At 38.7% G+C, this 16654-nt stretch overlaps 1 protein-coding gene across 1 annotated transcript in view; it reads right to left on the bottom strand.

Moving 5' to 3' along the window:
- Gtf2a1 (general transcription factor IIA, 1, 19/37kDa) overlaps nucleotides 1-16142 on the bottom strand; it is a 36603-nt gene extending 20461 nt beyond the window's left edge. The window contains exons 1-5 of the mRNA XM_013013406.1: nucleotides 15879-16142; nucleotides 12795-12896; nucleotides 3926-4133; nucleotides 1483-1547; nucleotides 868-925 (exon numbers count right to left, since the gene is read on the bottom strand). Of these exons, the coding sequence (XP_012868860.1) occupies nucleotides 868-925; nucleotides 1483-1547; nucleotides 3926-4133; nucleotides 12795-12809 (346 nt within the window). The 5' untranslated portion in view covers nucleotides 12810-12896; nucleotides 15879-16142. The remainder of the gene's footprint in view (nucleotides 1-867; nucleotides 926-1482; nucleotides 1548-3925; nucleotides 4134-12794; nucleotides 12897-15878) is intronic.
- Between the last annotated feature and the right edge of the window lie 512 nt (nucleotides 16143-16654).

The raw sequence follows: 16654 nt of genomic DNA, 5'->3' as shown, positions 1-16654 counted from the left end.
GAAGTGGCGCTGTGGCTCAAGTGGTAGAGCGCTAGCCTTGAGCTGAAGAGCTGAGGGACAGCGCCCAGGCCCAAAGTTTAGGCCCCACAACCGGACCCAAAAAAAAAAAAAAAAAAATGTTGTATGCAAGCCGGGCGCTGGTGGCTCATGCCTGTGATCCTAGCCACTCAGGAGGCTGAGATCTGAGGATCATGGTTCAAAGCCAGCTCGGGCAGGAAAGTCCTTGAGACTCTTTTTTTGGGGGAGGTCCAGTCATGGGGCCTGAACTCTGGGCCTAGACGCTGTCCCTCAGCTCTTCAGCTCAAGGCTAGTGCTCTACCACTTGAGCCATAACGCCATTCAGCTTTTCTCTTTTTGTTTATGTGGTGCTGAGGAATCGAACCCAGAGCCTCAGGCATGCAAGGCAAGCACTCTACCACTAAGACACCTTCCCAGCCCCTCCTTGAGACTCTTATCTCCAATTAACCACCAGAAAAATGGAAGTGGTGCTGTGACTCAAGCAATAGAGCACTAGTCTTGAGCTGAAGAGTGCAAGGACAGCGCCCAAGCCCAAAGTTCAAGCCCCATGACCAACAACAAAAAAAAAAGTTAACAAAATTAAAGTCATTCCTTATTTTTTCCTCTCCAAGTCTTTACTTCCTTATACCCAACTGCCTGTATTCAATTAAAATACATTAGGCCAAATTACAAATATATTCATTTCTTAGCTTTTTAAATTCCTATCAGAACCAATAGTTGTCTACATAAAACACTTGTATCGAAAGATTTTCCTTAGGGTGTACTGTTAAATCTTTAGCGGTCATATTATCAAAAAGGGGACATATTCCCTTACCCAAAATGCTGGGAGCAAGAAGAGAGTTCAGATACTTTTCAGATTTGGAAGTACCTGCATATCCATAAGATTACCTAGGGGATGGAACCAGGTCTAAAAAAAACAAAATTAACTTATGCTTGTACTTTAAGTATTTTGTTAAGAAAGGGAGTCACTACGTAGACCATGATGGTCTCAAATTCACAATACTCGTGCTTCTATCTTTGGAATTGGAATTACAGCCAAGTGCGCCACTATACAATTTTCCACTTGTAATCTCAAAAAGTTTCAGATTTTGGGCTGAGTGCCAGCAGCTCATGCCTGTAATACCAGATACTTGGATTCCTAGGAAGACCTCACAATAATAGAAAAACACTAAGTATGGTGGTCCGTATCTGTCATCCCAGCTATGGCAGGAACTATATAACTAAAAGACTCAAACTCCAGGCCAGCCCTGGCAAAAGTGAGATCCTATCTTAAAAATAAGCAAATTTTAGATTTCTGCTAAATACAATTTCAGCAAACTTAAAAACAAGCAAAAAATATCTCAAAGCAGCTGTTTTGCTCAGAGCTTCAATAATTTTCAAGATGCTGAAATATTACATACTTAGGCATGGCCACTATTTTTATATGAATTAAAGTTGACCTAATGTTGCAATTTTAATTATTACCATGCTTGATGCATTCATATGCTGTATCAGTTTAGAATCAGGAACAATAACTTGTGGTGCTGTGGCTGTAAGGAAAAAAAAACAAGTACATATATAAACAAGCATCATGAAGCTATTTCATAGTCACAAGGGTGTAATACAATGCAGAATGCTTTTTTCGTATTTTAGGCATTTAAATACTTTTTAATAATACTTTTTTAAGAAGTTTTTAAATTTGCGTTGAAAACAGTATAAAAAGCCGGGCACTGGTGGCTCATGCCTATAATCCTAGCTACTCAGGAAGCTGAGATCTGAGGATCAAGGTTCAAAGCCAGCCTGGGCAGGAAAGTCTGTGAAACACTTACCTCCAATTAACCACTCAGAAAACCAGAAGTGGCATGATGGCTCAAGTGGTAGAGTGCTAACCTTGAGCTGAAGAGCTTAAGGACAGTGCCCAAGCCCCCACAACCAACAAAAAAAAAAAAAAAGAAAATAGTATAATAGACCTACTATACCCGACATTGGAAAACTAGTAAAACAGGTGCTTATGGCTCATACCTGTAATCCTACCTACTCAGGGGGCTGAGATCTGAGGATCATGTTTCAAAGCCAGCCTAGACAGCAAACTTTGTAACATTCTTATCTCCAATAAACCACTCAGAAAACCGAAGTGGCTCTGTGGCTCAAGCCATAGAGTGCTTGCTTTGAGCAGAAGAGCTGAAGGACAGCGCCCAGGCCCAGAGTTCAAGCCCCACAACTGACAAAAAAAAAAAAGAGAAGCTGGGGACAGCACCCAGGCCCTGAGTTCAAGCCCCATGACTGATTAGATATATAGACATAGATATAGGTATATAATGCATATATATTATATATATGGAAATACCTAAGGATACAGGGAATTGTGGGAACAGAAAATGGTATCTAATAGTTAAGTATATACATTTCTGTTCATTCCTAGATAAGCTGGAAATCTTCAAATGAAATTTAGCTTTGCCTTACTTGGCTAACCCAGAAATTAACTGCTTTCTTCATACTACTATTTTGGAAAAAGTTACTAATCCATTAAGAGTAAATTCAAACTTAAAACTATTAATCTACACTGTCTTTTTCTCTAGCTTGACAATTACCAAGATTATGTTACTCTCAATTGTTTAAAAAATACAGTATGAAAATAATTGTTTGACTCCGCAAATTTCAGAGAATACACAGGTAATCCCATCACCTTAATATTCTCTGAGTGAAGAAAATCAAACTTTAATTTATGATGACCTAAAATCCTAATGCCAGAACTAATGACAATAGGAGGAACAGTCATCAAAGAAGATATAAAGAACAAAATAATTTGACACAAGGTACAGTATTGAGTATTAAAAGTCCTATCCATATAAACAAGACCTTTACACCAAATAGACCTGTCATGTATCACTATCAATTTTATTCTATGTATACTGTCAGGTAAGACAAGTGGGCAACTAAGTGATTACTTAGGGAACTTTCATTTATCTTTCCTCTCCAGTAATAATGAAAACTCAATTAGAATGCTCAGGAAATTCTGTAACTAGATACTTGTCATGGAAAAAAAACCTTTGTAACATATATAATGAATCAAGAGTCTTTTCAAGGCTCAGATTTCCTTATATGTGAAATGGACCTAAACACTATTTCATAAAATCCCTCTAAGGGACTAATGATAATGAAAGTGACTTTAACACTGCAAAGTGCTATGGACATTTAAAAAAAAAAAAGTTCTTTTCTTACTTTAAAAACAAGTACTATAGCCCGGGTGCTGGTGACTCATGCCTATAATCCTAGCTACTCAAGAGGTTGAGAGCTGAGGATCGCGGTTCAAAGCCAACTGTGAGACAAGTGGTGCTATGGCTCAAGTGGTAGAGCACTTAGCTTGAGCTGATGAGCTCAGGGATAGCACCTAGGGTCCAGAGTTCAAGCCCTACAAATGACAAAAAACAAAAACAAAAAACGAAGTACTATAAATTAAGCTAAGTTATATACCTACTGTTTGCTTAAAAGAAATCTTGTCAATTATATTTATATTGGATAAATGTAAAAGGGATTGAACTCTGACTAAAATTATAAAATTCTTCCAGATTTAAGATACATAGATAAAAATAGAATGACATGGAAAGAACATGTCTGTCTCAAAGACAGTAGACAACTATTTTATCAGCTAAAATAGGAAATCCTTATTAAGCAAATCTCTATAAGTGACTTATTTTAGTGAATACACTACTATAAAGCCTTCTCAAAACAAAATAATACAAGTTCCTTGAATATGGTCTTAGGCTTTCAGTTGAGGAATTATTATTAAGCACACACAAATTCAGCCAACATAGTCTTAAAAGAAGTTTACAAATTATCCGTTTAAAAGAAGAAACCAGAACTTTATTCTTTCAAAACACAAATTTAATTTTCAAGCCATAGAAGAAAAACAAACCCAGTTTTTTACCTTGCTGTGATGCAGGAATAAGGACTTGCTGGGTCTGTGCTTGCTGAGGTACTGTTTGCTGAGGTTGAGCTTGCTGATGGTGGTGGTGGTGGTGATGCTGCTGCTGCTGCTGGGGTTGATGCTGCTGTTGAACTTGCAATAAAAGCTGCTGCTCTTCTGAATGAAATCCATCTACTGCCCTAGACTGCATTAGTTTATTCTCCCATAACTAAAATAAAGAACATTAAAGGTTTCTCACTGAAAGAAAAAATAACTCTAGACAAAATATATTTATTAGCTACCTGTAAATTCCTTCCATTTTTAAAACTGATACAACCACAAAAAATACATCTTGTTTGTGATCTGAGTATAAATGATACTAAGTCCTTGAAGAATCAAATCCTATCTCTACCACTTTAGACTACTGAAGACTCATTTCCTTGTTTATATGGCCAACAAATAATCTCTAGTAACTCCTTGATAGATGCTATTTAGCAAAAAAAGTTCCCATAAGCAGGTGTTTTTTAAGAACTCCAACATTATCTCTTATAACATAGAAATATTTTTGTGTAAATTTTTAATAAAAATGTTCCCCTAACTGCCAGCATATAAAACTTAAATTCATCTCTTTTTTTAGAAAAATGAGAAACAAAGACAACTAAAGCCTAATTTCCCATCTCTCCATTTATACATTAAGAAAAAAGAAATTGAAATGATGCTGGTCTTAAAAGGTTGTCCCATCCCTCCATACATCTTGAAATTTCTCTCTTTCCTTTATGCCAGAGATTGACTACAACATATTCTATTTAGCCACATCTATAGGCTGAGCATCTATAATTCAGTAATTCAAAACCAAATTCTGCAACTCTTGAGTGTTGACCTGATGTTACAAATGGAAAATTCCATACCATGAAACTTGGTTTTGTGTACAAATATAAGATATTATGTAAAAAGTACCTTCAAGCTATTTATATATGAAACATAAGTGAATTTCATTGTATATACATATATGTACACAATTTTTCATTTACAAAAGGTGGGCTATGTCAAAATTCTTAAAAAATCCAAAGTAATTCTGGTCATAAATGCTTCAGAGATACTCAACCTGTGTTTTCTCATTTTACCACAAGGTAGGTTCTATAATACAAAAATAAGAAAAAGAACCAATTTATCTTTCCCCCTAACATATTTCCTCTCTACTAGGTTTAATATTTAAAGTTTTACCCCTATAATAAATTACCTAAGAAAGTTACAATCTATTTTTAAGAATGCAATGAAACAATTTAATCATTTTTATATACTTTATTTTCTCCTCCAAAGCCTGCTCTTGAGATACTTACTGCCAAACTCACCTGAGTTTGGCTGAGATCATCTAAGTTTCACTTGCCATACTCTCAGAGGTTTAAAAGCAAGTACCAAGAAGTGGGTACTTAAAAGAGGGGAAGGTGGGGTCAAGGGGAGAGAAGAATGAAGGTAGCAAGCGGGAGAATGCAGGCAAGAACTGCATGAGCTACAGAATTGAGAAATGTATGATAAGGGGCAGGCTGAAAGGGGGAATGAAAACAAATTCAATACATAACCTAAAATTAAGATAAGTGAGGGAAGGGGTAGAGGTTGGAAGGGGTGGGTGAGAATGTTGAAAGGAGTGACATTGATCAAGATGCACTGTATTCATAAACTGTTTTGGTGAATGGCAATTCACCTGTACAACTACTTAAAGATGATAAAAATATTATTTTTTTAAAAATCTCCTAACCTTTCCCTAGTACAGATGTTGTATCTAGTTTCTACAGCTAATAACAATTCTGGCACCTTCTTAATAGTTTACCAAAAAACTAAACTAACAAGTCAATTTCACAGTGAAGCTTTCTCCTTAAAAAGCCCTGTTATTTAGAAACTTCTAAAATCTACTTAGGTTTAGTAACTATGTCTATTCATGGTTATTGAGGATTAACATGAGATATACTTTTATTAGAGTGTTTCCAATTAATACTATCACTAGCAATATTAACAAAGATTAACAAAAGCTATGCTTATTATTTCTAAAACTAGAGCATTATACCCGAAGTTGAAAAACCAGAAACGAGTTAATCCTGGTTTGGCTACTTTTCATTGACCAAAAAATGTTTTCTTTCTTAGGCATTTTCCTCCCCAAAGAAGAAGAATTCTCTGGGCATATCAGCTCAGGTCTGTAATTGTAGGTATACCTACAATTACAAGCTGAGGCTGGGAGAATTACAATTTGAGGGTAGTCTAGGCAAAAACTTTGCAAGATTCCTTATCAACCAACAGAAAAAGCTGGGCATAGTGGTATATTCTTGTCTCCTCCCCAGCTACACAGAAAACATAAAATAGGAGGATTGCAATCCAGGCCTTCTAATGCATAAACTGGATACCCTATTAAAAAAAAAAAAAAGCTAAAAAGGCCAGAGGCATGGCTAAAGTGGTCGAAAGAAAAAAGAAAAGCTAAACAAGAATACAGTTGGAGGGAGGGGTTGGGCTATTATTAGCCCAACAGGCTATTATTAGCATTTGAATTTAAGGTCTCACACTTGCCCCATAAGTACACTCTACCCTTTGAGCCATTCTGTAAACCCTAGATTACTTCTAAACTCATCTCCAGCTAATAAATCTAGGATTCTAAAAGTCCCAGACTAAAAACTACTAATTTCTTCTTGTAAAAACCAAGTACTGCCAGGTGCCGGTGGCTCATGCCTATATAATCCTAGCTACTCAGGAGGCTGAGATCTGAAGATTGTGGTTCAAAGCCAGCAGGGGCAGGAAAGTTAGTGAGACTCTTATCTCCAATAAACCACCAGAAAAACAAGTGGTGCTGTGGCTCTACTGGTAGAGCGCAAGCCTTGAGCTGAAGAGGTGAGGGACAGTGCCCAGACCCAGAGTTCAAGCCCCCATGACTGACCAAAACAAACAAACAAATAAACAAAAAACAAACAAACAAAGTACTACTTTCTAAGGGCCTGAACTGCCTCTAGTTCATGAATGTAAAGTGGGCTCCTAGCCCAGCACAGCACCAAAATAAGCATTTGTATGGCCAATAAAACACATTACGAGTAAGGCATTATATATATGGCTATCCCCAAACCTTTTCTCTTTTTTGGCTTTCTAAAACAAAACTTAGTTTATAAGTCAATTCAAGGTCAAAAGCTAATATTAACTAGTGTTTTAAACTATATTTTAACTTATAATTCTGGCGGGGACTGATAGGACTGAACAAGATCTTCCTGCTTGCTAAATGTGCACTACCACTGAGCAGCATCCCAGACCCCCAAAATTTCCTTAACTTTTATTGCCTGGTCTACTGACTGGAGAGCCAATCTTTCCAATGAGACTTCTGTAATGAGAATAAAATCTAATGATTATGCTAAGGGCCAGTGGCTCACACCTGTAATTCTAGCTACTTACTGTTAGGACTGATGTTGGAAGCCAGCCTGGGCAAGAAAGTCCATCACACTCATCTCCAATTAACCACCAAAATTCTGGAAGTGAGCTGTGGTTCAAATGGTAGAACACTAGCCTTGAGCAACAAAGCTGTGAGACTACACTCAGGCCCTGAGTTCAAGCATAGGCACATACAGATACTCATGCATACACAAACAAAAGGGAGATAATGGAGCAACCTTACAAAAATTCTTTTCCTCCTTGGATCCTCAAACTGACATGAAGAACTTATCCTATGATCCCAACATGATTAAGACCTACTTTTATTCATATGCTAAGTAGACATTTTTAATAACTAAAATTTATTGAGTTTTTTGTACTAAGTATTTTACATACTCAGTTTTTTACAGAATTTGTATAGAACAGACATTATTACCTCCTTTTATTAGAAAAAAGAACCTATGGAACAAAAAAATGAGGTATACCAAGTAAACATAGGTTGTAGGATATAAGCCAAGCAGTCTAACTTCAGCATCTTTGTGTTGGACCTCATTTATGAATGTTTTATTGCAGACACCTCCATAATCCAAATTACTGATCTCAAACTACACTGCTGCTTTCCAAGCACATAAATGACTCTATGAACTACCTCCCCAATCTAAGATCTAGTCACAACTATTGAACCTTCCTTGATACTAGTCAAGTTTTGCAAATATCATAGGAGATAAAAGACCTATGTTCATTTTTCTATCACTTACTAGCTAAATATCCTGATCCAACTACAATCTGAATTTATGTTCCAATCTATAAAATGTGAACATTATCATTCCCTGGCATTATGTCAGGCTTGAAATTCTATAAAGGATTCTACTTTCACAAAAATTTGCTGAATAAAACATAAATAATTCCATTTCAGGACCCCCTAAAAACATTAGGAAACCTAATTTCCCAAAAAGCACATGAAGTAGAAAGTAGACTGATAATCAATTTATGATCCAGGTATCAACAAATAGTGTATCAAGTATATCAAGCACATTTAGCAGAGTTGGAGAGTGATTTTGCTCCCACTTTCCTAAGATGTGGCAATGTCTGCAGATACACTTGATCTCAACTGAATGGTACTGCTGGCATCTAGTGGGCAGAAGTCAGTAATACTGCTAAGATGCTACAATGAAGAGCAGAGCCTCTGAAACCATTTAAACAATCCAAAAGACCAAAAGGGCCAAGATCAGCCAGGTGCTGGTAGCTCACACCTGTCATCCTAGCTACTCAGGATGCTGAGATCTAAAGATCTCAGTTCAAAGCCAGCTTGAGCAAGAAAGTCCATGACACTCTTATCTTCAATTAATCACCAAAATGCCAGAAATGGAGCTGGGGCCCAAGTAGTAGAGTGCTAACCTTAAGCAAAAAAGCTCAGAAACAAAAGCGGCACTTGGCTCAAGTGGTAGAGCACTAGCGTTGAGCTGAAGAGCTCAGGGACAGTGCCCAGGCCTGGAGTTCAAACCCTAGGACCGACCCCCCCCCAAAAAAAAAAGTGATAAAGGTTGATAAACCAAATAAGAGACAAAGAACTGAATTTACTGTTTACTTACAACTGAAGAAACTTCTGTTATTCTGATTTATATTAAAAAGAGGTCATGCCAGGTACTGGTGGCTCAGGCCTGTAATCTTAGCTATTCAAGAGGCTGAGATCTGGGTTTGAAGGCAGCTTGCACTGAAAAGTCCTGGTGAGACTCTTAACTCCAATTAACCCACTGAAAAACCGGAAGTGCAGCTGTGACTCAAAGTGGTAGAAGCACTAGCCTTGAGCAAAAGAGCTCAGGGACAGTGGCAGAGAGCTAGCCTTGAGGAAAAATGCTCAGTGAGAGCATCTAGTCCCTGAGTTCAAGCCCCAGGACTGACAAAAACAAAAACAAAAAAAGAAAACCCATAAACAACCAGGGCTAACCACTACTCTTATCTTAGGGCAATAACTTAAAAATATTTAGGCTGATTTTCTATGCTACAAATGTTCTGCCTTTCATAAACAGTCACAAAAATACAAGGACACTCAATGAAACAAACTGCAAAACATTCATTCCAATAATACCAAAGATTTAAAATAAGCTTATTCTCTTTCTTTTATCCCTGGATATTTATGGTGTTTGAGCTGCTTATATTATTCATCCAACTTAATGTCTCACGGTATACATTCTTTTTTATTTTTCTTTTCTTTTTTTTTTTTTTTTTTTGCTGGTCGTAGAGCTTGAACTCTGGGCCTGGGCACTGTCCTGAGCTCTTCAGCTCAAGGCTAGCACTCTACCACTGGAGCCATAGCACCCACTTCCAGCTTTTTCTTTGTATGTGGTGCTGAGGAATCAAACCCAGGGCCTCATGCATGCAAGGCAAGCACTCTACCCCCTGAGCCACGTTCCCAGCCCCATCATGGTATACATTCTTATACTTGAATTTGTTGACATTCCACTAAAAATAATCCTAGTAATTTCCTCATCTCACATAAACTTTTATTTTTTTCCCCATCTTCTCATGGCCAGATTCTTACTTAACACTCTATGGCAGTATACTTCAAATGGTTTAAACTCACTAAGGCAAATCTATTGCATCACCAGAGAAAGATGAAATTTATCTTAGAATGAAGAGCTGTTGCCATTTACCAGTGGCTAATACCTATAATTTTAGCTACTCAGGAGGCTGAGACCTGGAAGATAGAGGGTGGAAGACAGACTGGGCAGAAAAATCTACAAGACTCCATCTCCAATTAACCAGCAAAATATCTTACTGGAGGTAGTAACACACTACCTGTGAATAAAGCTAAGCCACAGAGCATTAAAGCCAAGAAAGCTCAAATGCCCCTCAAACCTTAGAGTCAGAAAATACTTTTTTTAAATGAGTTGCTAAATTCAAGTTTCCACATTTCTTTTTTTTTTTTGGTCAGGTGTGGGGCCTGAACTCTGGGCCTGGGCGCTGTCCCTCAGCTTTTCAGCTCAAAGCTAGCGCTCTACCACTTGAGCCACAGCACCACTTCTGGCTTTTTTTTCCTGCTTATGTGGTACTGAGGAATCGAACCCAGGGCCTCATGCATGCAAGGCAAGCACTCTACCACTGAGCCAGCCAACTTCCAAGGATAGTATTTTTCCAATAAAACTGAGAGAAATAACGTCAAGAAAATAGCTGGGTTCCCATATTAGCCTCTGCTTTTCACTTTTAGTTTTGGTTGAAGTATATAAAGAAACTATGCCTTCCTCCAGCTAAGTAATTGGGAAAGGAAAAAATTTTAAATGACATTTTCTTAAAAGCTCAGAAATATAGAAATCATATTCCAGTGAGCTTTTCATATCATTCAGTTAAAATCTATTAATATGTTTTGTACTTTGAGTGGATTTTTCAATATTATATATTAGTCACTTGGAAAATATTATTTCAATTAATCAGAGAGATCTTTCAAGTGTTATGGCATTTCATTATAGAATATCAAGCTATCAAATTTCTTTTTCTGCCTGTTCTGGGGCTTGACTTCAGGCCTGGGCGCTGTCCTTGAGTTCTTTTTTGCTCAAGGCTAGTGACTCTACCACTTAAGCCAAGTTCCACTTTCCAGCTTTTTTAGTGGTTAACTGGAGGTAAGAATCTCCTGGACTTTCCTGCTTGAGCTGGCTTCAAACTGTGTTCCTCAGATTTCAGCCTCCAGAGTAGCTTAGGTGCCCAGCCAATCAAATTCCTTAATATCTACACTAAGTACTTTTTTTAATACCAAATTCAAATGAAATGGGAACAGATCTACAGCAATTCTGCTGCATAAGTACTTAAGAAAAGTACACATCTGAATTGTGAAATGAGCTGATCATTTATCTCATAGAACACAACTTTTACTTGAGTTAACAGATAAGTTATGCTTTTATAGTCTTGGGCACTTAAGTCAATCAAGAAACCCCCTATTCAAACTACTATTCTAATCTAATTAAGGCAAAAAATATTTCACAACTTTATGGATCACAGAAAAAGCAAAACATAAATGCTAATTTTTAAAAATCTAAATATTTCTTGTTAGTATTATGCTCACCTTTGGTCCTCAGCTCCACCCAGATTTGGGGGGGAGGGGCTTCTATTCCTGGAGTTCCAGCCATACAGCTGACCCCTCCCTCTCTCTGCCCAGACCCACCTGAACTCCCATCTACCTACTTCCTATCTCTCAGACCCTCCTGCTACTTGGATAAGGATGGAGGCCATGTGTTCCCTCTGGGGGGAAATACGGCTCCTCTAATAAATCTTATAATAATCTTTCTCCTGTGCCTGCCTGCCTCTGTGTGGTCCCCTGAGACGGATGTGTGGGATCCTCCTCTTTCATTTCTGCTTAAATCCAAGAGATAAAACACTAGTCTCAGACATAGAATATATTATAAATTTAATATAGAGCATATATAAAGGATATGACTTAGCTAGGCACAGTGACTTACCCCTAAAATCATAGTTACTCTGGAAGTAGAATTCAGGATCAGTTTGAGGCCAGCCTGGGCAAAGTTACCAAGACCTATCTAAACAAATAAGCTAGGTATGGTGGTGTGATCCTGTAATTCCAGTTACACAAAAGGCATAGGTAGGAATATTGACAATGTGAGGTTAGCCCAGGCAAAAACATGAGACCTAATATGAAAATTAAAAATAAAAACAGGCTAGGAGTATAGTTAACGTGGTACAGCACTTGCCTAGAAAGAGGACGCCTTGAGTTTAAAACCCAGTACCACTAAAATAATAGAATTTTTAAAATAATGTACTTCAAGAACCTAAAATCCTTTTATCAACCCCTACAACTTAATTTAGAATATTAAGACAAAATAAAAAGAACCAAAATCTTAAATAGGCATGTCAAGTAAGTGGACCACAAAATGTTGTCTATCCAATAGAATGTTGTCTATTCACTAGAGTAGCTAATGCTACTTCTAAGCGGTAAGTTTTTTTTTTTTTTTTTGGTCGGTCGTGGGGTTTGAACTCTGGGCCTGGGCACTGTCCCTCAGCTCTTCAGCTCAAGGTGAGTGCTCTACCACTTGAGCTACAGCACCACTTCTGGTTTTCTGGTGGTTTTATTGGAGATAGGAGTCTCAAGGTCTCTCCTGCCCGGGTTGGCTTTGAACCGCGATCCTCAGATCTCAGCCTCCGGAGTACCTAGGATTACAGGCGTGAGCCACCAGCGCCCAGCTTAAGGGATAAGTATTTTTTATAGCTGCTATATTTAATCCTTAAAACAACTATAGAAGAATTCCTATCTTAAATGTTCTAAGGAAGCTGGTACATACATAAGTAGCTTGCCTAAGGCCAGAGGACGATGGGTGACAGTTGAGATTTAAAACAATAACCTTTACTAAACTATACTTCCTCCTTAAATAAAGTCAAATCTTTATCCTCTGAGAAAATTAGTCATTACTGGCTAAAGAGAATCTTGGGGGGGGGGGGAAGAGAGAAAAAATACGAATTAAAGGAGAGAGAAAAAAAAACTCACAGTTTTTAGTTCCATGAGGACTTGCTCATCCACTCCATCATCCAAAAAGATGTCTCTCACATCATTAATAACATCTTCAATCACAGATCTGTATAATTTAGGCTTTAAAGGAAAAATAAAACTTTTCATATTGCTTCCAAAGTTAAAATGTTTAACAAGCTTTCAGAAATGCAAACAAATTAAAAACACCAATTATTTTGCCAACTAATACTTGTAAGGCTTTAAAGATATATCCATCCTAATAAATATCATTTGCCCTTGATTTGATAACTGCATGATTTAATATCTTATGTACATTAAGACTGCAATAGAATCCATAAGTAAAAATTCCTTGTGCATACAAGTGTCATACAGTTTCTATTTCTAATTTCCTATGTTGCAGTAAAAATCCCTAACATAATGTTTTATGGTTGCCTACATTTCCCATTATTCTGAGCCTGGGCACTGCTCCCTGAGCTCTTCAGCTCAAGGCTAGCACTCTACCACTTGAGACACAGCGCAACTTCCACTTTTTTCTTTTCTTTCTTTTTTTTTTTTTTGCTTATGCTGAGGAATCGAACCCAGGGCCTCAAGCATGCAAGGCAAGCATTCTACCACTGAGCCACCTTCCCAGCCCTATCTTTGATTTTGGAAAACCTTAGTTCTTATATTCATCAGCCTGGTAATAACCAGCAATACAATGAGTGTAAGTTTAAAAAAATCATGTCATTTCTAATTGGGGGGGAGGGTTTTTTAATCTAGTCTGTACCTTCAAGCTGTTCCACTGAAAAAGTCTTTCATAGTCTGAGGAAAAAAGTACTCACTGGCTCCTTTCTAATGATATGCTCCTCCTCCTATCCCTGTCCAGCTGATGCTTCAGAACAGAATTATAAACGCTCATGTATGTATGTCCCTTGTTCCTATAGTTATTGTGTGTAATGCATGGAATGAAAGCACAGTGAAGGGTTGGAGGAGATGTCTTCTAGATAGTTGGTTATCAGAATAAATTTAGTAACACATGTGAAAGCACTTTAAATGGATATTTTTGAAAAGTAAAAAAGTTGAAACAATTAGCCTAACCCACATCCTATTTTTAATGTTAGATAAAAGTTTGCATGTCAAATGAAAACTAAGGCTGCCCCCTTATACATTTTATCCATTATTGCAGAGTTAATGTTAAACCTTTTTTCTAAATGCTTTGTCATTATTCCTGTTTTATACCTGGCTGGCTTAATGTAAATTACTGGCTTGCCAATAAAATGAAGGGTTTATTCTCATTAACAAATCTCAAAGAAAAATAAATGCTCCAGGGCTGGGAAGGTGGCTCAGTGGTAGAGTGCTTGCCATGTATGCATGAGGCCCTGGGTTCGATTCCTCAGCACCACATAAGCAGAAAAAAAAAAAAAAAGCCAGAAGTGGCACTGTGGCTCAAGTGGTAGAGTGCTAACCTTGAGCTGGAGAGCTGAGGGCCCAGGCCCAGAGTTCAGGCCCCACGATCAGACCATAAATAAATAAATAAATAAATGCTCCATTAGTATGTATCACAATACTGTTACCATAATGGAACCTCTGAGGAACTATGATCCTAACACAAAACAGTTTGCCAGTAAAAACTATTCCTTTTTTTTAATTACAACTGAACACATCAAATGTCTAGATTCTCACCCTTACTGGCTGGCCCACTCAACATATTTTCCTGTCTTGGCTGGGTTCATTCAAACCGCAATCCTCAGATCTCAGCCTCTTGAGTTGCTGATCCCTATGTTTTATGATGCTTCTTAATGAACTCAAGGACTTAACTAATTCAGAAGCAATGAGGCTGAAGGAAGAAGCAATACAAGTACATTTCACAAAATAAATGCATGGGCCAGTGCCAGCAGCTCAAGCTTGTAATCCTAGCTACTCAGGAAGCTGAGATCCGAGGATGGTTTGAAGCCAGCTGCATCAAGAGTACAAGGGGCAAGAAAATCCATAAGAATACAAATTAACCACCAGAAACCAGAAGTGACTCTGTGGCTCAAAATGGTAGAATATTAGCCTTTGAGTGAAAAAGCTCAGGGACAGTACTCAGGCCCTAACTTACGCCCCATCACAGCCCTCCAATCCTAAAATATGTAGTCGCCGACACAATTTTTCACTATGTGCAAAGGCCTTAAAATTCTGTTCTTACAAGTATGTGGGGGCACCAGCACTATTTGAAATAGCATTTTATAATATTAAATTCCTAACTTCACTTAAACCAGTGTTTTTGCCTTTTATTGTATACACAATAATTTGCCTTTGTCCTGAGTTTTAGAAAGCAAGTATTCCAAACTTTAAAATTGGAAGGGAGCATGGGTGACATTATCAAGTCATTAGCTCAAGGGCTCCTTTAGGAAACTGGTCATTCTCTGGTGCAATTACGGAAAGTTAAAGATTGATTTTTACACTGGGTACCGCAATAAAAAACACTATCTACTTAAATTTTCGGTTTTTCAAAATACAGTTTGCTGCCAAATCTCCTTCATTCTCATTACTCAATTCCCGGTACTGTAACGCTTTAAGATCCTATATGAAAGCCTCGGTTTAATTTCTATTTCTCTGAAAAGCTTTGTGTCTAGGTTATCTATTATTTGAAAACACAATGAAACAAATACACATATATACTAAATACACACACACACACACACACACACACACACACACACACAGATATATTGAATACTTGATGGGCTAAGCCCCAAGTCCTCTGTAGCTAACATTAACATACAAAGCATTTTTTAATCCCATCAATACTGGAGGACACCTTCCAAACCAGAGAAAATAATCAGACCGTCTCATCTAAAAATTACTTTTTAAAAAAAAAGCCTTTAAAACCTAAAAAGTAAAATGAAAAAGCAACGATGGCAATTTGGGCATTGTTTTCCCCTTAGCAAGGCAGGATGGAAAAAAAAAAAAACGACTTCAGAAAACCTAGGGGTCTCTGAAAGCAATAGCCCCCGGTCGGGTGCGAGAATGACAGCCTAGGATCAAGGGGCGCCGCATCCCGCGCTCCGCCGGCGCCCGCCCGCCCGCCGCTCGCCTCGGGAGCACGCACCTCCCAGCCCCGCTCGCAGCAGCTCTCACTATTTAAAGCCGGATCTGGTGTTTAAATGGAGAGGCGGTGACGTAGGCCTGAAAAGCACCTTCCCATCCTGGCAGAGTCTATATTAGAGAGCGGCAATGGCTCTATATAAACAGGGCAGCCAAAGGGAGGAGGACCACAAGGCTCAGGGACGGAAAAGCAGGGCCGGCGGCCGCAGCCATGATGGATCGACTCCGAGTCGCCCACGGTACGGGGTCGGGTGGCCGCGGGGCTCGGTCTGACGCATGGGGGACCGGGCAAAAAGGGGAAAAAAACTAATAAAATAAATAAAAATAAGTAATCGTGTTTTATTGGCATCAGAAGAATTAAAAGAAAAATAAAGGCGGGTGGGGCACTGTAAAGGTGATGGTTGTGACTGCTTTTTTGCAAACCTACGTGATCGCCAGGAAGCCAAAGGGGACCCGTGGGCCGGAGGCGGCGGACTCCGGGCGAGCGGGCATCGGACCTCGGCGGCAGGCCTTGCTTTCTTTTGAGGGGCGTTAAGGGGGGCTGGGGCTGGAGGGGATTTCTTGTTTTGTTTTTTGTTTTGTTTGCTTTGGTGCTTTTGCTAGTGGAGGATACGATCGGGGGCTTTGGCTTCCCCCTTCGCCATTTTACCCGTTCGGGAGGAACCGAGATAAGTGCTTTTCAACCTTCGTCCTTTCTGAAAAGGAGCATTAAAATGGCCCCAGGGAGAGAGGATCCCCAAAGCACAGCCGCCCCCCCCCCGCACTAACCTAACACGGGGTCGCCGAGGGTCTTTGGGTCGCGTCCAATT

This window comes from Dipodomys ordii, unplaced genomic scaffold (genome assembly GCF_000151885.1).
Source record: "Dipodomys ordii isolate 6190 unplaced genomic scaffold, Dord_2.0 Scaffold2, whole genome shotgun sequence".
NCBI classification, from domain to species: Eukaryota; Metazoa; Chordata; class Mammalia; order Rodentia; family Heteromyidae; genus Dipodomys; species Dipodomys ordii.
Note: the sequence above shows the minus strand (reverse complement) of the source record. Positions and strands in the feature narration are given on the sequence as shown.